The 24,347-nt window shown below is 39.5% G+C and overlaps 1 protein-coding gene and 2 long non-coding RNA genes across 6 annotated transcripts in view; 1 reads left to right on the top strand and 2 right to left on the bottom strand.

The window, feature by feature from the left end:
- fbxl17 (F-box and leucine-rich repeat protein 17) overlaps positions 1 to 24,347 on the bottom strand; it is a 225,135-nt gene that overhangs the window by 46,860 nt on the left and 153,928 nt on the right. For all 4 annotated transcript variants that reach the window (XM_078953147.1, XM_004072302.5, XM_078953148.1 and 1 more), the window contains exon 9: positions 20,758 to 20,834. In XM_078953147.1, coding sequence (XP_078809273.1) covers positions 20,758 to 20,834 — 77 coding nt within the window. The remainder of the gene's footprint in view (positions 1 to 20,757; positions 20,835 to 24,347) is intronic.
- LOC111947882 (uncharacterized) lies at positions 16,972 to 18,114 on the top strand. The gene is made up of 2 exons (XR_002873841.2): positions 16,972 to 17,108; positions 17,842 to 18,114. It is a non-coding gene; the product is annotated as an uncharacterized LOC111947882 (long non-coding RNA).
- Positions 18,121 to 19,380, bottom strand: LOC111947881 (uncharacterized). The gene is made up of 3 exons (XR_002873839.2): positions 19,244 to 19,380; positions 18,538 to 18,617; positions 18,121 to 18,459 (listed from the first exon to the last, which is right to left on the bottom strand). It is a non-coding gene; the product is annotated as an uncharacterized LOC111947881 (long non-coding RNA).

Genomic DNA, 24,347 nt, shown 5'->3' on the forward strand with positions numbered 1-24,347 from the left:
TTTCGGTCTTTTGTGAAACGTGTGATAATTCATAATACTTTCATTCTACTTTGATTTATGTGTTTTTTGTGCGGTTTATTAATACTAATTCCGGGGTTTTAACGTGGATCATTCGTGATACATCTGTGAAATTTTCTCACTTTTTCCACATATATTTACATATGACAAATTTTCATCCGTGTAATATGCACTAAATGTACGTAGTGTGTGCCTTTACATCCTGTCCTCCCTACAGTGAAAAAAAAGAAAAAGGTAACCTCTTGTGTATGTATGCACTTCAAAAAATCCTTCAGGGTTTGACGTGTTCTTACATCTCTAATATAGAGATTAATTGACGCTAAGTTTTTGTACCACATTTCCCTAATTTAAAAAAAAAAAGCATATGGAAAGGGACTAAACCCAAATGTCAAGTCAGTGACACTAAATAGTGGGATGACACACAAACACATGAGCAAAAACACAAACCTAGTGACCACTTTGGTTTGTCAGGTACAAAACTAAGAGCTTACGACGACTTTCTCTCTGTTGAGCTTCGCTATCTCCAGGCTTCACACAGGTCTCTCACACTGGCCTCTACTGTATCACATCAGATATTTCTGCTGTGCAAATGAGGCTCTACAGGACACAGTGATAGCAGAAGAACAGAGGACAAGAGCTGAACAGGATACAAAGAAATATTCAAATGTTTTAAGAGCAGGTGAGGCATGGCAGGATGGAGCATCCAATGAGATTTTGACAGTGATGACAGCTACTTTTAAATGAAAGGAACTGTCATCACAGTTACTTTCACAGCTATATTTACTTTCTTGATAAAGACAACACAATGAATGCAAAACCTTTCCTCCAATCATTTCACATTTACAAACCAAAAAATTAGATGGCCGCTTGATATTGATCATAACAATATGGATATGTCTAAAAAAACTGTCACATTAAAAGGTTCCTTGCATTCGTTAATCAAGTATGGTGGCGCTAACATGAAAATCACATTAACAAATTGCTTAGCGCAAATACATATAAAAGCTCACAGTGACAAGTAAAAAAGCAGAACAATTTATAAAAAAGCAACAAAATACCCAAAAACCATGACACAATTCCACAAAATGAAACAAACTGAAAAGGAAAAGTTTCAGAAAACAAAGGTTATTTCCAGGAATAAAAAGGAAATGTTAAAATATAGAAACAACATTAGAAAACTGGCAAAGTTAGATATTATGGGACATCAATAAATGAATGATAATGCTTGTTCAGTATCTTTAGGCAGACAACATTTCTTTAAGCATTTGGTCACAGCCACTTCAAAAGATCGCTCAATCAACTCTTTGTCAAAGTTCGAGCAAAACAACGGCTTTCCTCCTCCTTCAAACTCAAACATCATAATCCAATCAGTAATGTCCCATAATACCTCCCTTTATTTTTTGTGTTTCATTTTTTACTTTTTTATTTTTGTAAATTCATTTTGTTTTCCAAAAAGTGTTTTTTGTCATGTTTTGGTTTTTGGAATTTTGCTCAAATAATAAAATGTAATGGGTTTTTTTTGTATTTTCTGAGGGTTATTAAAAAATGTAATAGGTTTTTGGGTTGAGTAATTTGTTGGCGTGCATTTCAGGACACACTGGAATCAAGTGATTCAAAATCTCTTTTAATACATCTAATCAAAAAAAAAAAACAACAACGGTTAAAAATGCTTTTTCTTACTAAATCAGTAGAACTTATTACCAAATAAAAAATGTAGATATTTTACAACTATGAACTAACAATTACATCAAGAGTATACATCTATTAAGTGTAATATATTGTCCTTATTTGTCAATATATCAGTTTAATTTTTATTAAATGACACAGAGAAGTTCTTTTAATGTAATTACTAAAAAACACAGTTGGAAATGTAATGGTTTGAGAAAAAACTGAATTGATTTTATTTGATTTAGAGGATTTCTAAGAACACGACTACATAAGTAATTGGTAAAAGAACCACTAATAATATTTGTCTCAATCAAAATAAAGAAAAGCATTGCAGTGATGTTGTGTCATCCAGAACACTATAAAATAAATATCCAACATTCATACTGGTTGACAAAAAGATCTTTATGAAAAAGAGTTTATAAGTAAACAGAATTAAGATTACTAAATTAGCTAATGAAAAGTTTGACAAAAAAGCTGTACTTAGCATCTAAACCAAAACTGACCTTTAACTACAAAAAGATTTTGCATTTAGATCCTCCAGTAACCTTCCAGAATCCTACAGAGATAATGATGGGGATGTTGTCTTTACTGCAGCCACCATGGTGGAGTAAACCATGGCAACGCTAGGAGGTAAATGACGGGTCAAAGTTCAAAGACAGCAGGAGGAAATGACATCAGCAGGAAGTATGAATAAACAGTGGGGGATAATCAGCCAATACAAGCATTGACCTTGCAAGGATTAGTGGAGGTATTATCTCTGAAATATACACATGAAGAAAATTGACAGAGTGAGTGACCTTCCGGAGAGAAAGTTTGCCTTCCGAAAAACAGCTAAACCTTTGATACGAGATCTAACCACAGCATGATTTCATTAACTTGTTAATTCTAGAATCAAGCTTGAAAGTGCAGCCAATACTAACTCGAAAGAATTTGGACTTCAACAGTGAAGCCAGAGAGGAGATGCTTTGAGCGAGGAGTGAAAGAAGCCATCTTCGTCAAGAAGGATAAACCTTCTCTTAATAAGAATGGTGGCCTCAGGCGTATTCCATCCATCTATGGCAGTGTTCTAAAACCCAAACAAACCGAACCAGTTCCACCTGAGTCGTTAACCGCTGAAAGAGATGACCAGTTTGGGGAGGGAGTCACTGCCTCCCCAACCCCCAGCTGAGGACAAAGGACTCTTAACTATCCGAAACCATGTAGGCTAAGTTGACAATACCATCCAGTTTCAGGTCTGACTCCTCTCCCATGAGCGCATATATACCAGCTCTTTTACCAGCTAATTCTGAATTGACAAAGCCTTTTGGATAAGAGGTGAAACAGCTTCTAACTTTAAAAGTCCAGATGACAGCCCCTAAACCTACTACTATGATGGAATCAACATGGATGAATGAGAGTCTTCATCGACGCCGTATGATAGTGTGTTGCAAAATGTGTAAATATTCACACGTTTTTTTAACGCCAATTCTTTGGGAATTGCGGGTTTCAGTGGATTTAAACTCCCTTTTGTGTTTGCTGTATTGTTTGAATTTCTTTGGATATTTATGATTACCCTAGAAGACTAAATGTTTCTGTTTTTTTTAACAAAAAAAACTATCACATTTTACAAACTTAGTAATGGACTGGACTAAAAGGCACTAAAGATAAAAGATTTTCTTGTACAGCAAGCGGGCATTTCCTTAAAAGACTATGTAGGCCTGCAGCTAAATATAAACCCTATCTTCACTATTATCTAAATCTTATCCCCATTACACACCAGCAACCACATAATCCACAGGTCGATTCACACCTGAGAGAGATGAGGAGGAGGAAGGCGAGGAGAGATGGACAGTGTAAGACAGCAAGACATTGAGGGATGGCGAAATCGACAATGTGCAAAAAAAAAAAAAAGAGACAAGCACAGTGAGAAACGGGATACAAAGCATTTCACACCTGTCTCAGGTCTGTATCAGTGCTACCTGCAGGCAGAGGTGCAATGGATACCATGATGTCTCAAGAAAAAGGCATCTATTCTTCACACACAGGAACACATAATGTATAAAACAAAAAATGCCATGTCTAACTTCTACAAAACAAACAAAAAGCTTATAGCCAGCAATAACAGAAAATGTGCACTGCTTTGTGAAGTCCCATGGGCCCACTTAAAACATGCTGGTATTAAAAACTATAGAGCCCACCGAGAGATGAAATCCAATGAGAAAGAAAAAAAAAAGCTAATTACTAATTACGCATAATTGGGTCCACTAATAAACTGACCCATCTCTACACCGAGAGGAAATTCTGACGCTACGTGCACACCGGGCATGTGTTGCGGAAATTCTTGAAAGCGCTTTTAGCATACGCTGTTCACACCGGACTGCCGCTACCTGATGCTAGTGCATGTACCGGTACTCACTGTTGGAAGAGGCTTGGTGCGAAATGTCAAAGTGGTGCGAATCTTGCAAATCTTTCACCAGGCTTATCCTTTCACAGCTCCATTCCGATATATAAAAGACTTGGCATATAATTGTCATATTATTCTGGGCCAGGCGCAAACCGCAATTATTAATTTCTCCTTTATGACCAATTTTCAAACAGTTGGTACTTCCATATTTTGAATAGGACGCTACCGATACGGCACTACCAAATCGGACTTCCGGGTTGGTCAAACTTAACTTTCAACACGTGTTTAACCAGCTCTTGCTTTGTACTTCCAACCTAAAAACTAACTCAAAAACCTGCGCAGCGCCGCGTGAATGTCAGAGTTTTGAACACAGAATCCCAAAATGCACATATATGGGTGTTTACCTAGACTTTTCATTGGAAGTGACTGCTTGAATGCGCTTTTCCGAGCCTGGGTTTAACGTAGCTTGACACCCAATGCCAATCTTCTTTTTCCACTGACACAGGGACAAAGTGGCAGAAGACCAGGCAATTTTTTTGGTAATTATTTTCAGAAGTTAAGACAAAGTCTCTGCACTGTACTTTTATAATGTGAGTCAACAAGGATTTTAGAATGAGTTCAGAAGTCTATAAGAAGTGTGTAGCGACTGTGTGACTGTGTTTGCCCTCACACGTGTAATTGCAAACGAGACTTGCCAAGCTATAATCCTCTAAGAAAGAGTGTTTGTGAGCTAGTGAGAGACGGAGGGAAAGTGTGTGACTGTGCTTTTGAGTAACCAGTAAGATGGTAAAAAGCATAAGCCGGGGTCTTCAGTGCTTAAGCCTCCCTCACTTTTCTCCCCCATAAGGCAAACAGTGGATAGACCTCAGGGCTTAGTTGAAGAAAGAGGAGGAGAGGACAATATATGGAAACTAATTCAATTCCAGATTCTTTGCACGGCTCTCCAATCTGCAAATACAACCACAGGCTGATGTAAGGAAATGGAAATCTGAACTTCCAGACTATGGACTATCTGTAGATCGGAGTCCTATAGAGGCGTACTTAGGCACTTGAGCAGTGACTGTGCAGTAGGTTGACTTTCCTTAAAGGACAGTAAGCTCAAATTCTCCTTTTCAAACCATCTCTACTCCTTTCCTACTTGTTCTCTCTAAGCATCTATGCATATCAATAAATCTACTTCCAAATCATAAAAAAAGAGAACAAATGTTAAACTTCTTTTCCCATGGGAAATGCACCGACTAGAAGAGTTTTAGTACTTGAGTAGTTTGAGAACTTATCAAGCTATTTGCATGCTAGGTTATGTGTACTTGCATGAACGCTCTCTACTGAATTAGGGATTACCAGTACTTGTGAGTGCTTTAAATTTTCAAAAATTTAAATAAATTAAATGGATTTTGTGATATGTCTCCATACAACATACTTTAACGCCCAACTCTGCTCTTAAGTGGTCTTTTAATTATAGTAATACTGTTTATAGCCAAAATCAAAAATCCTGTGTTGTTTTCTTGGACATAGGTTTGGCATCAAAGTGGGGCTTTTTGAATTTTGTAGATTTTTAAGTAGTAATGAGTAAAACAATACCTTTTAACTTAAAAAAAGTAGAGACGTTGTGACAATTACTTTTAAACCTGTTTTTCAACACCAAATAATTTTGGTTAGCATTATTTACTTCAAGTAAATTTTAGAAAAAGTGTGGCGAAAACAATAAAAACGACAATTCTCTATTTTTTTTACACATCTAAGACAATGGAAAAGAGAACGAATTTTTATGAACCTTGTTGACTTAAATTATATAATATGATCAAAGTTGCACTCAAAATGGGCTAAGCCGTTTTGATTGATCTGTGACAGGTAAAAAAGGGCTAACAAGAGAAGAAGGCTTAGAGATCATGTCATTTAAAGTGATAAAAGAAGCAGTCTGAAAATATTAGATGGAAAAAAAACCCCCACTAATTTTAAGCGTGGGGAGCTATTGCTCTAGATTTATATCAGGTCTTGTTTTTTGGGTTTTAGAAGCAAAGCATCCTAAAGCTACAACCACACCGAATGCGATTCATGCAGCAGTGTCCAGTTTCAATGTTAAGTGAATGTAAGGCTGCAATCTGAGGTCCTGCGGCGCATTTTAAGCATCGGACGCAGCGGTCTGGCAGTAGCACATTTTGGGTGTTGCGTTGTGTTCAGAGATCAAATGTCTGAACCTTGGGAAAGAATTGTGTTGCATCAACCAATCAGGGACGTAGCTTTGGTCCATGACATGCCGAAGACATGATCAGTGGGTGGAGTCCAAAACCAACACGGGGGAGAATCTGGGTGTTTTCCTCCTCAACTTTATGACATTTTCTTTGACATATTATTAGTTTATTTTTTTCCTCCTCGGACTAACAGAGGACAGAAAGTCATCAAACTGGGTCACAGACAGACCCAGTACAGCTGTCATTCATACGCAGTTCCTGCATGAGATCTCATGAACCCAGACATGACGACTTGAAGACCAGTGAACATGAACATGGTGACTAAAAGACCAGTGCATTCGTAGAGCTCTTCAAAATGAAAAAAACCTGATCTCTTAACATATTACATGTCTTTCGTGTATCGTAAAGTCTATTCAGTAAATAACAACAGTCGTTGCTTCAATGATGTAGGGAAAAACATTTACCGGTAGCTCCTCCTACATGTGTGTGGAGCATTATGTTTTTGAAACGCAGTTTTAGACAAATGTCGAGCAACAAATTTGGCATGTGTCCAAAGAAAGGAAGCTGACACAAGTTGGCGTGTGGCTCTCGTTCGGTGTAAATGTAGTGTTAGATAAATAACAAATGCTTAAAACAAGATACAACATGACAATGCTCCTATTCTGAGGTGTTCTCTTCAGTCCACATAAGTATGCTGGTCTGCTCTGACCATTTTAATTGACTGTTATTTTCTTGTTTACCTTCAGAGTGCCAAACAGAGATAGTGCAATTGCAAACTAGCCATTACACTATCTATATTTACAAGTAGTGTTTTACAGCACTTGGTGTATGGCTTTGAATAACCTAATAAAACAGAGGAGGAGGGAAAAACCTGCAAATGCTTCAAAATGAAACAAAGATGTGACAAAGAAAGACAGCAAGACGAGATACAAATTTATGTTTGTTGATGCAACATGTAAATTCAATAACTGATAAACCAATTCAAGTCTTCATCAATTTTCTTTAGCTCTGGGATACTAGCATGTGTGACATTTTAAAAATGGCATCATGCCCTGCAGGACATCAAGGACATAAAATGGATATTGTGCTGAAGGTTTTGACATGCACATTAATCCACACAAACAACTTGGAATAATAAAAAGACACCACTCCCTTCAGGTTAAAGGCAGGGACAATATTGTTGAGCTCAAAACCACATTGTAATGACTTGAAAAGGAAGCATAGAGAACACCTACAACTTTTATTGGTAGTAGTTAATTTTCGGCCTGCGATTCACAGCCAAAAAAAAAATGAAAGGGTCTATAACATGAAAAATCGATTTTTCAGCTTTTAATTGTATTATAATGTTCATTCCTTTGAATGATGGATTGATTCCTCATGACACCCGAAAGCGCATTTCTGAGTATTCCTCTAAAAACCTTTGCTCCCCGTTCACGAAAACGAGCAGGTTCTTCTCAGTGAGAACAGCCCCTTCCAGGAAGAGTCTGCGCTGCAAGCACCGCCCCCAGGCTAACACACACACACAATTTCTCTGTAGAGCTAGGGGTAATGGGCTAAAACACTTTCCTTTCATTTTATTTGCACATCCATCTTTGCAACAGAGCATGGAGTCAAAGCCGGTGCCTCAGAGATTGAGTTGTCTTAATTCTTGGTTCGAAAGAAACTCAGGGAAAAATCTTTTTTCATAGCAAAATCATTCTTTAGCGTGTCATAACATAAACATAAACATGAATATTGTTTACTTTAAAAGGCTTAAAAATAACATGGTATAGGCCTTCACAATTTACTATCGATTTTTGTTTGAATTTTATTCAAACCAAATTCATTTGGCAAGGAAAAACAAATCTCATATACCCAGTTTTATAAACTAAACATACAGAGAATTTGTATAATTGAAATACAATTAGCTTCAAAAGGATAATAAAGTCACAGTTTTAATACCAACTAATCTTTAAACCCAGGCCTTATTTTTTATGTAAATAAGCTTGTCTTTTTAAAAATATTGTGAAGATTGACTTTATGCATTATTTTAAATTTTCACGTAAAGTCACTGCAATCTCAAATTGAAAGTCAAATATTTAAAAGCCAGAATCTTTGGCTTTCATTTTTTTGGCAGAGGAAGTAATAATTATTAGTCATTACTATTTGAACTTTTAAATTTCATATTTAGGTTACATTTAAAAAAATGAATGCCTAACTGCTTACAGGGTAAAACATTGTCGATCTTCAAGTATTTTTCTTAAATAAAAAAAAGTTTTTTGCAGCAATTGACCAGAAGGTTGAGTCCCATCTTAGAATCCTGAAATACTGTACATCTTCTCAGCTCTGTGCCAGCTCAGTTCAGTCCTGGAAAAGACGACCCGAGATCGGCCACACAACCTCCCACAGGTGTTTTGCTCTATCTTGTATTCACACAGATGTACACAGAAGGCCATGACTGACAATGCAAAGGATCAGGGGGACATGTGTGGGTGAAGAAGGAGAATTACCATATGTAGGGAACAGAGGTGACTGGGTTTCTGTTTTTGTACCTGGTTAAAGCAGATGGGCAATGGGGAACAAGATAAGGACATGCTGATTTGCTCACTCTCACATTCCCAGCATGCAGGCACCCAAATGGATGCATCCAAATACAAAACTGGCACAAAAAGGACAAAAGGAGAAGGTTTATGATGAGTGACAGAGTTAGAGGAGACAAGGAGGTACAACTATCTACCTTGGCGTGCCAAAGATACAGTTTGGGGTAAATCAGCAAAGAAGGGAGAGGCCGAGGAGATCTGAGTAACAGTGGGACAAAAGCGCTGCAGGTTTTCTCATCAGGATCAGCTTTCTAGCCAGCTGCACTTAAAGTCTGGAATAAAAGCCTATGTGATCTTAGCTTTTTTCACCTACAAAGGGAAACAGCTCAGAATATTTTTTTCATTATTTGCATTTTTGCTTGTTGAGCAGTTCACCTACGGTTATGGTTTTTCCTGTTCCTTTGGTCCCAGATGGCCTGAAGGTGCTCTGAATGCCACCTGTTGGCGGTTGGCCCTTGCCCCAGATGCTGAACTTTCCACATGGGGTTGCTGGTGGAGCATCTAGGATGCTGTGCAGGCAGTTTTGAGGTGGCTGTAGACTGCTTCTGGGGTCAGTGCTGAGGGGTGCTTAGGACTCTCAGTAGGCCTTTCATCAGGGGCTGATGGGGCTTATGGTCATGTGAGGCCTTGTTCCCCATCTCTTAAGACTTGGGGATGCCTTGAGTGATCTTTTTAGTCCTGTCTTTAGTTAGCCAATTGGGTTTTAGGAAGGGTGGAGGTTGATGGGCTTCTTTTATGGGTTCTCTACTGCTACTCCTACTACTACTACTACTACTGTACGTTCTCGTAAACACACTCACCTGAACACACCCGCCTGTTTAATTCTGGCTAAACATGAATGTTTGTTTGCATGTAAACGTGCTCAAGGTATACATTATTTGTTTGTATATGCTGTTACTGACAGTTTTTCTCGTGGATCTGCATAAATAATGTGTGCAGGTTTGTACAAAAAATCGTTATGTGTAAGTGGACATGTTTTCTTGAATGATAAAAAAGTGCCAATAACAAAAAAAGATTGGTATGTTTTAATGCTTTATGTGCTGTTTCCAGTTGATATATTACTGATAGTGATGTAACCATGTGCCTACAAAAGAACTAAAATAAAAACAGAAAAAAAGTTATTTTTTGAGCCAAAATTATGTTAAGAGTTTGATTTCTCAGCAAGGTTCAATGGAAATTTGGTTGGCGCTCTCACCTAACAGTGAGGAGGTCCTGGTTCGAATCCTGGCTAGGATATTTCTGTGTGGAGTTTTTCATACTCCTCCCGTGAATGCACGGGTTTTCTCCAGGAACTCCAGTTTCCAAAAACCTGCTTCATAGGTTAATTGATGATTCTAAATTGTCCTCAGGTGTGCATGTGAGTGTTTGTGGTTGTATGGCCCTGCAATGGACTGGCAAGCTGTCCAGGTGTACCCTGCATTTGCTCAACAGTAGCCTCGTGACCCCAAAAGGAGTTCAGCATGTATAAAAAGAAATGGATGGATAGATGGTAATTGAAGATTTAAGATTAAGGTTTTCTAGGTAAAAAGTAACAAGTATTTCATAATCTTAAATAACGACATGGAAAACAATTCTATGCATTTCCAAAATTGACACAGCTAAAGTTCTTTGTTGGGATTGTTGACAAAGTCAAAAGTACAAGTAATCAAATCTGTATGAAAAGAAAAAAGATTCCTGAGCACAAGCAGCACTGGAAAACATGGTTTTAAGAAATTTAGCCAAATCCTTTAATACTGTGACTGATGTTACACGTGTGAAATTAACTGTTGCGTTTTTTCTACAAAGCTTATAAATGAGTGTGAAACATTGAATCCAAGAGTAAACAACTGTCTGTCTAGACATAACAGGAACAAGACATCATTGAAGCGGTGTTCAGTGATAACAATTAGGAATGGTAATGGTTTTTTCCCCTGTTTTATAGGGTTTCCGCTTGCTCATCACACCAAAAATGTACACTAATCTTTTCCATGCAGTTGTTTTCACTCGTATAATAATTCCCAGAACTGAGTGTAGGAATAGATAAATAGATTTATACTACCAGTTTTTCTTTTATTTTGCCACATAAACCTGTTTTGATGTTTCTTGTTCTGTCTGTCCTCAAAACTCCTTTAAAAATCAGACAGGAAGCAAAAGCTGGGAGCGAAAAACAGAACACTCAACCATAAGAGGCTTGTGGACATCTCAAATGCACTCAGAGAGGCCATTAATAAAAATAATTAGCACAGGAGATGGGCGGAAAAAACGTGGGCCAGCTTGGCAGATGTAAAATCTCATTTCAGTTATTTAATTTATCAAAGAGCGAGGCAGGAAATCCACCAATCACTGTGTTAGAGCGCAGAGCTCCTGCAGCGGCCCACTCTATCTTGGAAAGACAAGTGTACACACAAACACATATCGACATTATCAGCAGCTAAAGAAGACCAGAGCGGTCATTACTGAAGGAAGTAGATCAGATATCAACTATTCATCTTGGTCAAAATGATTAAAGATACACAAAGAAACAACGGTATATAAATAAAAGGGCTTTGTTTATTGCATTTAAGTACCTTATAATGCTTTTTGTTATCATACACCACCATTCCTTCATGATAATGTCAACACTAATCAGGTATGGGTAAAGTTTAGAGACAAAGGTGAACATTTCTACTCAAAAAGCTACAACACCCAGAAAGATTTGAGCCAATTTGTGATTAATCATTTTGTTCAGAGTGGGTTATATTGTACATATGTTGTATGGCGAGAAAAAGATCATAAGGTAAAGTCAAAAGGCAATTTTTTTTTTAAATTATAGACATGGTTATGACTTTTTTCAAGGAGTTAAGATTAATAATCTAATCTTGGACGAGACTTTCAGAGCACTGTGGATGCATTCAGATTAGAAAAGCATGACCTTTTCTTTTCTACTGCAAGTTTTGAACTTAAACATTCATAAAACAACTAAAATCAAATCAAGCAGATATGATCAATACTTGACAAAATATCAACTGACAACAGCTATAAACTGTTTTAATCTAATTATTTCCTCATATTCAGATTTAGTATGTAAACATGTGACAACTCAGAGAGCATTAAGTTTAGTTTAATGACAAAAACACACTTCCACAATAAAAAAAAAATGAAATAAAGCAACACCGAAGAAACAGGAGATCGAGAATTATTTACTGAATCATTGGGATAAGCGATTGCCATCTCATTCTCTAAACTCTTTTTTTTGTTATCTTTTTTAACTATCATGCTTCTCTTGTATGACTGTTATTTTTGTCTTAGCTCTGTTGTTACATCTGTGCAGTTCATTTGTTTATTCATAATTTAAACATGAATAACTATTGGTTGATGTGCACTTTTAAGGTTAGCCATTTGAAGGGAATACATTTGAATTAAAAGGTTGATGGTCACATTGATTCTATCAGCGTAAGAACAAGTTTTTTTATTCTTTTTCTTGATAAGTCTTTTTAAAATCTTAATCAATAACTCATAGTTTAATCCAGCCACTTTTAGGAGACAATTTTATAATAAAGCTTTAGTCACATGCACCCATACAGAGGGTTGACCCGTGTCTTGTGTGTGGTAGGTGTATAATGACGTAGTTGTAACGATAATGTAAATTGCTTGCACTTGTGACAAAGGGTTGATGCTGTCGTACAATTCCCTAATGCCACACTAGGTGTTAGTAAGGTGGGCGCATTGGCTCCTTACTTACCATGCCCAATGCTGCATGCACAAGGTGTGCAGGTGATATCCAAGTGCCCGTAGGACGCCTGTAGGATGCCCCCACAAACTGCACTGATTGTATAACTACGTAATTTCGTTGTTTTTTTTTTTTGTTTTTTTTTAACTTGTCCTGTCCAACAGCTAGGCAGACAGATGAGAGCTGAGGGCCTCTTGTGTTGGACATATTTTACTTTAACAAGAGGGGTTATTAATCTTCAGACAAACCAAAGGTATGTCTGAATAAACCCCTTTTGTAATTGAGGCCAAACTTTATTAATTTCAATCATGTTTGAAAATCTTTGGTGTTGGACCGGACGGAAAAGGAAAGAGGGGAAGAAGAGAGAGGGACGTTAGAGAGAGGGGGGGGTAGGAGGGTGATAATAGGAGGGGAAGGGGGGTAAGACCATGAAGCAGCCTAAAGCAACAAGTTTACTGGTTGTTAATCATTATGGTAAGGTTCAAATGTATTACAAAAAGGGCGGGGCCTATCCACACACACACTCAAATGTTATAAACACACCTGCTAGCTGCAAAAATGTCCACCTGTCGACATGTACACAAAACAGATAGTGTTCACACGCATACTTATGCCTTAAAACCAACTAGTGTGAAATATTTCAGTCATTCAATCATGCAAACTGTTAGTGCAAAGATGAGCTAACACCTGTGCTCAGGTGAGTGTTTATGTTCTTCTAAAATGGATGGTGGAACGTGACAAGAACGAGGGAGAGTGCCCAGCCATCCCCACCCCAAGGCCCCCACCGCAGCAGCAGCGGCAGCCGGAATCCCCCCAACGCCACACGAGAACCGGCAGGGAACAACCGCCGCCCGGGCGACCAAGCCCGCCACCCAGGCCAGGGCCAGCAGGACCGCCGCAAGGCCCCCAGAGCCAGAGAGTAGGGAGGCACGGAGGGAAAGAGAGCGCCGCCCCAGCCCAACCAGGAGAGCAACCCCCCCCCTCCGCGCCGGGAGCGCCCAACGCAGGGCCCCACCGGAGAAGGACGCCCACAGCCCCAGACGAGCACCCCACCACCACCCAGGAGTTCCGGGCATCCCCCCGCCCCTACCCCAGGTACGAGCCAGGACCCCCCAAGGGAGACCCGCTCCGCACTCCAGGCAGCCATCCGCCCAGCCCACGGTTGGTCCAGGGAGGAGCAAGGCAGGGGCCCGCCGCCCCCGCCCAGGAGGGGGAACCCCCGGGAAAAAAGAGGGCCCACAAGGGGTGTTGTAAATATGGCCCGACCAGGCTCGGCCACAGTTGGAAATTTGGCGGGGCCCAGCGCTCAGGAGCAGGGACCAGAACCCACCCCCCAGGGACACGAACACCCCCGGCTCAGATGTAATGTGAACCCCCACACCGCGCGGAGAGAGCACCGCCGGGCCCAGGAAGCCGGCACCCCGGGGACACGGCCGCCGTTGCAAAGGGGCCCGTACCCCCCACCAGGGAAGAGGTAGGGGACAGATGGTCCTAGGTCCCACCTTCCTTGCAAAATGTGTGTGCGTGTATGTGTGTTTGAGAGGGTGTGTGTGTGCATGTGTGTGTGTTTATGTTGGGATGTATATATTGAGGGGGGAGGGGTGTGTGTACTAAGCGCGGTGCAGTTAAAATTGGCGGGTAGGGCACTAAGGGGACATCTCCTGATTACTCACAGTGACGTCCCCTCACCCTCCCCACTAAGGGGCCCTAAATGTCTAAGGTGCGGTTAAAATTGGCGGGTAGGGTGCTAGGACGACATCTGCTGCTTGCTGGCAGTGATGTCCAAGCACCCCCCCTACCAAGGGCCCTACATAACTACCTAATATCTAATAGCCAGGGGGAAGTCAAGAAGTGTGCACTTATCACTTGAACAGCACTAATTGGCAACTTGCGCAGGCTGCAGGGTTTGGAGGGGTTGAAATATATGAATAATCCGTACAACATGCCTGCGTCTCAACTATTTCATCAATCACCCCCTACGTGTTGGGTCGAATACGCATTCTTCCAATACCCTTACGCCTTCTCTCTACTCCTACATTTTGCCCTCCAAATGAAAAGTTATAGAAAAATAGCGTCTTCTAACTCAGATGCACTTCCACTTGATGACGTTATCAATGGTCGCTGGTCATCCACATTAGCAAGTAGGGCTGGGAATCACTGGGTACCTCACGATACGATACGATTTGCGATACATTGCTCACGATAACGATACTATCACGATATGGCAATAATGTGATAATCGATATATATCGTCTCTAACAACTCACGATACATCAAACTTTAAGAAAGAAGAACTTGAAAAACTGCTTTTTGGAAAATATTTCCCCATTTATTTTTTGTTTTTAAACACAATGATAATTAAAACTAGTGTCCTATTTGGTGTAATGAATAACAAACTTTTGTGTAACATTGTTGAAATCAGTAATACTCTGTCTTTGACAAACAATGACAATTTTCATTTGGAAATATCTGTAAAATTCAGTTTAAACAATGGTGAACATGAAAAGCAGTGCGATTATAAACAAAATTGCTGTAAACAGGATACAAAATGAAGAATCAAGTACTTGCCAGGCACATTGATATTAACTTTTGAAAAACAAAGCCATAGTCATTGCATTATTTAAAAAAATAGCTGTTAATCAGATATTAATTCTGTGAACAAATTATAGTGTGTTTGTTAAAAATAAATGACGCCGCTTAGGGCAAATGTGGTGTAAACAAAAATAAAAATCTCCCAGAAAACAAAAATCAAGTAGCTAGGAACTTTTCTTTAAGTTATTTGAGACATAAACTGCTTACAAAATAAATGACCAAGGATAAAATACATGAACTTAAAGTGAAACTAAAAGTAAATATCTTTGTGAACAAAACGTTTGGGGAAAAGCTCCATGTGATGTATGTTTATATGTTCATGTTTTTCTTGAGAACCACAGGTTTTTTAGCGTCAAGACGCCGCTCGTCCACCGCTGCTTTGGGAAGAACTTCTTCTCAAAGAAATTCTTCAAGAAAAGTAGAAAGTGATGCCACTCTTTCTGCTGTTTCCACCTCAAACATAGCTCTGGTCTGGGCGTACAGTGCAGGGATAATATTTTCAGTATTTCCGAGAGGGAATGTCGAAATGGTAAATGGCGTATACTTGTAAAGCGCTTTTCTACCTACAAGGACAAAGGCTTTTACAGTCACTGACCCATCCACCCAGTCACACACACATTCACACACTGGTGGCCGCACCGCTGCCAAACATACCACCAGAGGCAAGGTGGGGTTCAGTGTATTGCCCAAGGACACTTCGACTCATGGGCGCCTGCATGACGCCTTGCATGGGCGTGCAAGGCGGGAATCGAACCTGCAACCTTACGATCATGGGTCGACCGCCCTACCGCTGCACCGCTGTGGCTCTAATGCATTCAATAAAAACCGAACTACCTCGTTCTCCACCTCGGTGCGGGGATGGAGCCCCTTGTACATTTAAACAGCAATCCCGTTTGTTAAGACGGTGGTAGCTTCGCCTGGAAAAAGGTATCCGCGCCGGGCTGTGTCAGCTTCAGGCCAGCAACAGCCACGGCTTTCTCACACAACTCCGGGTGATGCAGCTTCAATGCTGCCAGCGCGTCTTTTAACTTGCTGCTCTCACTATTTTCCTTGATTTTCCCCTCCGCCATTTTTGTTTGAATGTGTATTCTTCTTCGTCCGCCCGCGACAGCCAATCTCGCAACGAGCGCCCCCTATCTAGCCTCCGAAGAATTGTCTTACTAAAGGATGATTAATATAACGTTTTACAGGGTCTTCAAACGTAAATAAAAGGTCGATACTTGATGAAGACGCATTGAGAATCAATCACGGGACTAAATATAGCGATATATCATATCGATATTTTGGCACACCCCTATTAGCAAGTAGTTGCCAGTGCTCGGAAAATGCCTAACAACATCAGTTTTATAACTTTAAAAGGCCATGGTAATTACCACGGTGCTGCTTACCCTCGCGGCGGAGGCACAGAGAACACCCTTCAAAACCTGTTTTGGACACCCCTATCCCTCCAAATGCCCCTTCAATCAGAGGGGAAGAATTCAAATTCGAACTAAGTGACCCATCACCCGCAGCATGCCTATCGAAAAACATGCGCATGAATATTTTCGCTCTACAGACTCACAGAGCGGTCTATATGGTGTCAAAATAGAGCCTAAAGTATTGCGCATCAAAACAGTAAAACCGCGCATCAAAACCCCAAATCTGCGAATCAAAATGCATAAATTGAGAACCAAAACCCACAATTTGCAACCAAAAGCCTTTCCCCAAAGCACAATCCTATTTCTCAGCTGCCGATTTGTTTTCTCGCCATTCTGAAATCCTGTTTTTGAGTTGCAGTTTTATTTTGAAACTGTCTTTTTGAGTTGCGCTTTTATTTTTTGAGTTGCGCTTTTATTTTTTGCGGTTTTGATTCTAAAACCTGTCGACACGTAAAAACAGCGACATGTCAGTCAAGGGGAGGGGAGGCGGGACATCCCTGATATCCAGAAGCTCATTGGCTACCGAATAAGACCGAGTCTTACGTCAACAGACCAGTTTAGAATGTGCCGGTAAGTTTCTCATGTTTTTCATATCTTTTACTATATTAAAATATCAAAATTGTACTTTATTTAACCAGAGGACGCCAGCACATTCAGATGAGGAGCTCCCCCAGTAGCTGCTAGTGAAAAAAGATGTTAGAAAGTTAGATGTTGCATGACAAACTATCAGCATTGTTCTCCTGTGTTAGCATGCTAGCTAGCTCAATGCTAGCGGGGTATCCAGCTCTTTTCATGACTTTTGTGGATTAAACAAAGTACATTTTTTACCACAGTGTCAGGATCAGTCATGTCAACCTGGGAATAATTGCCCGTGGATTGTCACTATGGTTAATCAAATAGTTTTTTAAGAATTACATTCATGTGTATATATAAGGTTTTTCAATATTTCCTTAGGGATTACACAGATGGATTGAACAACAAAGCAACATATTACTGCAAGAAAGTGACACCTTTCCTAGTTTGGGATCAAGTTAATCCCTATTTAAAATAAATAAATAAAAGAAACACAATTTTTATTTGAAGTACCAGAGCAAATTTCCCACAGGTGGGATCAATAAAGTTTTTCTGATTCTGAACTGTATTCCAAAATAATTTTCTCAACCTTAAAGATTGCAGGTTAACACAGGAAGTTACCTTTCACAATATGCAGCTACTGAGTAGCAATTAAGGTGTGTGTGTGTATATATATATATATACACACACTCATTTTAACTGTCTTAAATACATTTTTCTTTGTGTGCAGGATGCTGTGGACATTGGACGACAGACTAACTTAAACCAGGCAGAGCAGGAAACTGTTGGAGTTGTTGTTCCCTCTGTGGCTTGTCCTCTCTCCTCTCAGACCTGTTCAACCCTTGTGGGACATCAGAAAACCATGGCCAAGACATTAACATTTATGTACTGATCTATGCATGTCATCACAGCAGGATGTAACAAAAACTAACAATGTGAACAGATCTCATCTGCCTTACAAAATACTGCCCCCCTTAAGAAAATAAATGGCTAATAATCACCACTGGTATTTTGTAAAGCTTCATTTTTTAATGTTTGACCATTGAATGTGTTTTGTACAAAAGACTGATGGTGTTGCAAATATCTTTGAAACACAGAGTCAAGTGCATTAGATTCTGTGAAATTCTGAACCACAATTCAGAGAAATTAAAATAACTGTTTTCAAAACTCCTTAAAAGACTTGAGGTGGAAAAGTCACTGTTTTCGTACAGGCACTAAGAAATGGGAAGCAGACAGTGTGGTCGAAATGGACAACTATTTTAAAGGCTTCTCTTTCAGTTGACAGGAGATGTCTGTGAGCCTGCTGGACAGCCTTTGCATCACACTGGGACGTCTTTGGGGCCTGCATCTGGAAAGAAACAAAAACAGCAAAGTTAATTAACCAAAAAAAGAAGAGAAAAATTAAGATTACATTTTTTTTCATTACCTTAAAGAAGATGTAGACATCCACGTCGTAGCTGCCTCAGTATTCCTGCCTTTTTTGTTATGGTATGCATAACAACGGCCCTTATAGAAAACAACAGACATACAGCAATAGTCAATTTTAAAACCACCACCCAATTAAATATACTAATAATTCTATTGATGTCTAATACTGGAATAATTTTAAGTGGAATAAAACACGTTTTTGCTGGTCTGCTACAATTTACTCTGCTCTGGTTCACTCGAATACCGGACTTCTGCCAGTCTGCATAGTGCAGACGCATACATTTTGAATAATATGGCACAGCAATATTGTTTCTCTAATAATTCCCCCTGTCTGTAAACCCTGAAAAATATTGAGAAACCTTATAGGTTATAACATATTTGATTAACCCTAGTGACAATTCACGGACAATTATTCCCAGGTTTACATGACCGATCCTGACACTGTGGTAAAAAATGTACTTTGTTTAATCCACAAAAGTCATGAAAAGAGCTGGAAACCCCGCTAGCATTGAGCTAGCTAGCATGCTAACACGGGAGGACAATGGTGATAGTTTTTCATGCAACATCTAACTTTCTAACATCTTTTTTCACTAGCAGCTACTGGGGGAGCTCCTCATCTGAATGTGCTGGCGTCCTCTGGTTAAATAAAGTACAATTTTGATCTTTTAATATAGTAAAAGATATGAAAAACATGAGAAACTTACCGGCACATTCTAAACTGGTCTGTTGACGTAAGACTCGGTCTTATTCGGTAGCCAATGAGCTTCTGGATATCAGGGATGTCCCGCCTCCCCTCCCCTTGACTGACATGTCGCTGTTTTTACGTGTCGACAGGTTTTAGAATCAAAACCGCAAAAAATAAAAGCGCAACTCAAAAAATAAAAGCGCAACTCAAAAAGACAGTTTCAAAATAAAACTGCAACTCAAAAACAGGATTTCAGAATGGCGAGAAAACAAATCGGCAGCTGAGAAATAGGATTGTGCTTTGGGGAAAGGCTTTTGGTTGCAAATTGTGGGTTTTGGTTCTCAATTTATGCATTTTGATTCGCAGATTTGGGGTTTTGATGCGCGGTTTTACTGTTTTGATGCGCAATACTTTAGGCTCTATTTTGACACCATAGGTCTACGACCTTGATATTCTGCATGTTTGCCCATTTTTCGCCCGTAGACACACTCAATTAATGCATAATGTTTATAGGATTTTCAAATATTTAGTTGTGAACCAATTCAGCACAGCAAACTAAATTTAAATATTTGTAATAAAAGAAAGTACAACAACAGATTTCTTTCGTATTAAATTTGCAAATGACCCCTATTAAGAGGTGGTGAGTCCAAAATTGTGCAAAAGCTGGTGCTCTCTCTATTTGTGTAAACAGATCTAAATTTGATGAAAGACTGTTCCTTCCTTTGATGCAGAAAGCAAAAAAATAATTTTATAAGAACTTGTGTGTATTGAGGAATTTAAGAAGTTTAAGGCATGCTTATCTGCACCTTCAGAACTGAACAAATACACCTACACAAAGAAACCCATAGCGCAGAAACAGTCATAGTCAGCACTTCAAGTCGTGAAGAACTCCAACTGTGCATTGTAGTGTCGATGATGAAAGACCGGAATATTCAGGAGAACATATGGGTGAACAGAATCAAGCAGAGACGCAAAGGTAGAGTAAACCGAAGGCAGCGAAAAAGCAGAGATGATGATGCAGGAATATAAAAGCTGCCAGTTTTTATCTGAGAAAGGGAAGAAAAAAAGACTCAGCCTGTCTCCTGTCAGAAAATACAAACTCCCACAATTAAAAGCATGAAGACAGAATCCTGAAGGGAAATGTCGTCTCCGTGCACCAAAGCACTGTTCCACAGATCTGAATATTCAAGGCCTTTCCTTTTTTGAAATAATTGCTTCCGTAAATAAATAGGAATTTTGAGACAAATACATAACAGAAATCATAAATAAATGATGGCTGTAAATCAACTTTCAAAGAATGCCATCCGCTGAGTGGAGCTCCATTCTACTCAAGGTAAACCTCTAGACAGAATGGAAAGCAATGAGAAGCATGAATTATATTTGTGTGAAATGTTTCATAATGATTTTACCGTTAGCGAGTCTCATAAGAGGCGAGCCGTAAAATCAAATGTCTCCTATATCACTTCTGTGAAAGTGGGCAATGATGGTTATGATAATAATGCTAGAAGTTAATGGCAACAGAAAGTATCCTACCGTGGTCTGTGATTTTACAGGACACTAGATACAGCTCCTTCAGACTTCGCCCCTCCTTGGCAATGATTTCCACACACCTATAGAAACAAAAAGAGAACAGAGGATGTTTAAAATGTTACCTGGGAGTTCATGTGAAAAGTAATTTGGGATTTTCTTGTTTATATCTTTCAATAGCTTGTTGCAAAGCATGAATACTGAGAAGTATAGAGATTTTCCTTTTTATCTACATATATTTCAGATGACGCATAAAATCAGATGATGCAGGATACAGAAATGCAATCTGATGGTGTTTCTATAGTCAAATAGTGATTGCAGTCATCTGTCAGCTGCCATGCACTCCAGCCTTCTCCTGCAACTAGAAAGTGAACTTCAACTTCCAACTTTTCATTGTTTATTTAATACAGCTCATCAAATATAGGGCCATGTTGAAGGGATTTTGACAATCTCGGTTATGCTCTGGTGCTTTACAAACAAACTGCATTGAATTGGACTAAACCGATGAAGTTAGTGCTCACTGTAGCACGCCTACCTGATCAAAAGAGCATCTAGAACTGACCTGCGAGTACAAAAAAATCATTTTTCTTTGCCCAGCATCCCCAATCCCCACCAGTGAGCTTGGAATGAGCTCGGTACTATCCTGTTGAGAGTGGATGCAACCGTATTGAAAAACAAATGCTACAAGACCAATCCTATCAGACAGATTTTTTTTATTTATTTAAAAATGGCAAACTGCTCCTTAAACTTAGTTTTTATCCACTGACAAAAGAAAAACGTACAGCATTGAATTTTGAGCCAGTTTATTAGTTCCCCATTTGTCATAAATTTAAAAAAAGAAAGTTAAAAAGGGTTAATGTATTTCAACTAGAAGAGTGTACGTTTGTATTTAATTAATTACTGAATGTTAATTGAAATGTTGAATTGAATAAGAAAATAAAGAAGGAAGAGAAGCGTTAATATTTGATCAATGCTGATATTTCTTGACAAACCAGTATGTGTGTAGTGTTTTATCCCTCTGTTGATACTAAACGACTACATATCAATATAAAATTCTGATGTACAACATGTAAGTGTTGTACATCAGAAAACACAGAGGGATAGTTTTGCCCACACCGTCAGACATGCTGCAGTTTCCTCACACTTAAATCCACACTCGTGCACACAGGGGATTATTCCCCCGTAAAGGTTAAACAGCAATGCTGCAGGGTCACAACTGTTCGAGCATTCTTCCTCTACTTCTTTCAACACACGCATTAATAATTAAACACCTGCTGTGATTAAAAAGGATGCACCTCCACCGTGGAAGTGTGTGTGTGTATTTGTGTGCAAGCACACGCACTTATTAACTGTGGGTTCGCTCACTTCAAAGAAGGATATCTGCATTCGGCCCACTGCTAAAGCCCACAAGACCAACAAAGTGTGTGGGTGTGTGTGTGTGTGCATGTGGGAGAGAAAGCGTTCACTGGGGAGGCCCAGAGGCAGAGATCAGAGTATCTGTACCAAACGATTCTCTCAAAATGCTTCTAATGAGAGGAGTGCATGCAACAACTGGATTTTGATCTGAGCATTTGACCCATTAACCCTCAAGAGAAAATGTTTTGATCTCTCTGCATGTGCATAATCATCAAGATGAGTGAAACACAACCAGACCGAGCGGTTCTCAGTGGTTCTGTTGACATCCCTGCTGTCACTGAGCTCTGTGTCAAAAAGAAATATTGAGCCGCTTGTTGAGGTTTGTATTTTACAACGTGCACATGAAGCCTAAATGACTGACAGCTGAGCTCATATTCATATTCCCACACTATCTGGTGGTTTACTGCACCACAACCCGCATAAGCATTAGAACTTGTTGCAAGAATTCCAGCATTGTTCCTTTCAATCCCAGATCATCCGCATGTAGCAAACAGGAGTGAAAATTGGATTTGGATTGACTGGGAATTCATGATGGTGAAATTTGGACCAAAACTACAAATTTCTGAATGCTTTTGCTCCAGGATTCACTTAAGAAGGCAGAATCTGTGGATGTCAGCTGAAGTGTGATATATCGCACCCCATGATTGAAATAAAGGCAAAAAGATACCACCAGTAGGAAACCTGAAATGTGTGACACATTTCTCAAATCCCCAAGCTTTCAGTGGTTGTTACATAAACTTCTTTGTCTTGTTTGGTTCCCTGGATCTGGTTTTCCTGTTCTGGATTTTAAAGCATGTTTTGTTTCCATGTTCCAGTGCAGATTTTCCATTATCATGGTGTCCTTTTTCTACTTTGCGAGTATCTTCCCCACCTCTTCCTGCGTATCGTGGTGTCTGCCCCACCTCCCTTTTTTTTTTTCTGCCACCATCTTTCTATCTGACAGTTCAAGGCAGCTTCCATTTCAAATGAAACAGAAGACCTGTTGCAATTGGTCAATCCTCAACCAAGTCTCAGCTGCAGCCAATCTCAGATTAGATTTTTGTTAAGCCTGGAGCATCACAATATCAAGCTGTGTGTCTTGGCGCTACAGCATTAAGGCTGCTAATGAATAATTGCCCTGGGAAGGGCTGGTGAGGAAACATAAAAAAGAAAATGGCAATTCAGGGATGCTGCGACGAGGGCTGAGCGCATCCTCTGGGAGCTTGTTACACTGCGCCTAGGTCCCCAGAGTGGGAGCAAAAGCAATTAGATCAGAGATCAATGAATGAAGGAGGGAGCAGAGAGACAAGGGAAGCAACTACGGCAGGAAGCAAAGTAAGTAGAAATCACTATACAGTAACAGAGTGGGTGCATCATGAGAGAGCAAAGAAAAAGTGAGGGGTATAGTGACAATAAATGAGAAGTGACCAAAGATATGAAGCAGAAACATCAAAAACATTAAGAAATACTGATATAAGGTATCAAAATTACATTTTTTTCAGTTCTTGAGACAATGAAAAGAAATGAATTGTGTGCTTTCTAGGAATTTTAAGGGGGCATGTGCAAACTGACAGAAAAATACAGAGATAAACAACAGCAAGGTGACATACAATGAAACAGCCAAAAAAAAAAAAAAAGAAAGATGGAAAATCTTGTGGTGTTGCTGGAAGATGGAAAAAGGCAGGACGACTAAGATAGTTATAAATGAATAAAACAAGTTTATGAGGGTTGGTTGAAAAGAAAGTACAAAAAAAGATGAGGGCTTACACAAAGGTGTGCGGGATGAAGGATTAGTTTAAAGAAAAAGCAGGAATGAGGGCGGATTGATGAAGTGAGAGAACAGTCCGGATGGTGAGATTACTGCATGTGAGGTGGGGAAATGAATGAAAGAAAAAAAAAAGTGTAATGACCGCAGGCGGGGACACAATGGATTCACGTTACAAAAGTGGAAAAGTGGAAAAAATATTTAAACTGCTGATGGGATTTGGGAAGACGACAAAACAACATAAAAAATAAATAGAAAAAGGTTTGGAGGGAAGCTAATGGGAAAGATTTGTCAACGATGAGGAAAAACGAATAAAAAAAAGTGCAAAGAGCAACAATTTAAAAGAAAGAATAGTGATGACGAGTGACAGGGACGCTCAAGCAAGTTATCTCTGCGACCACGGGGCAAAAGGCCGCTTTAAAGAATATCACTGAAG

Source organism: Oryzias latipes, chromosome 9, assembly GCF_053564925.1.
Source record: "Oryzias latipes strain Hd-rR chromosome 9, Olatipes_Hd-rR_3.1".
NCBI classification, from domain to species: Eukaryota; Metazoa; Chordata; class Actinopteri; order Beloniformes; family Adrianichthyidae; genus Oryzias; species Oryzias latipes.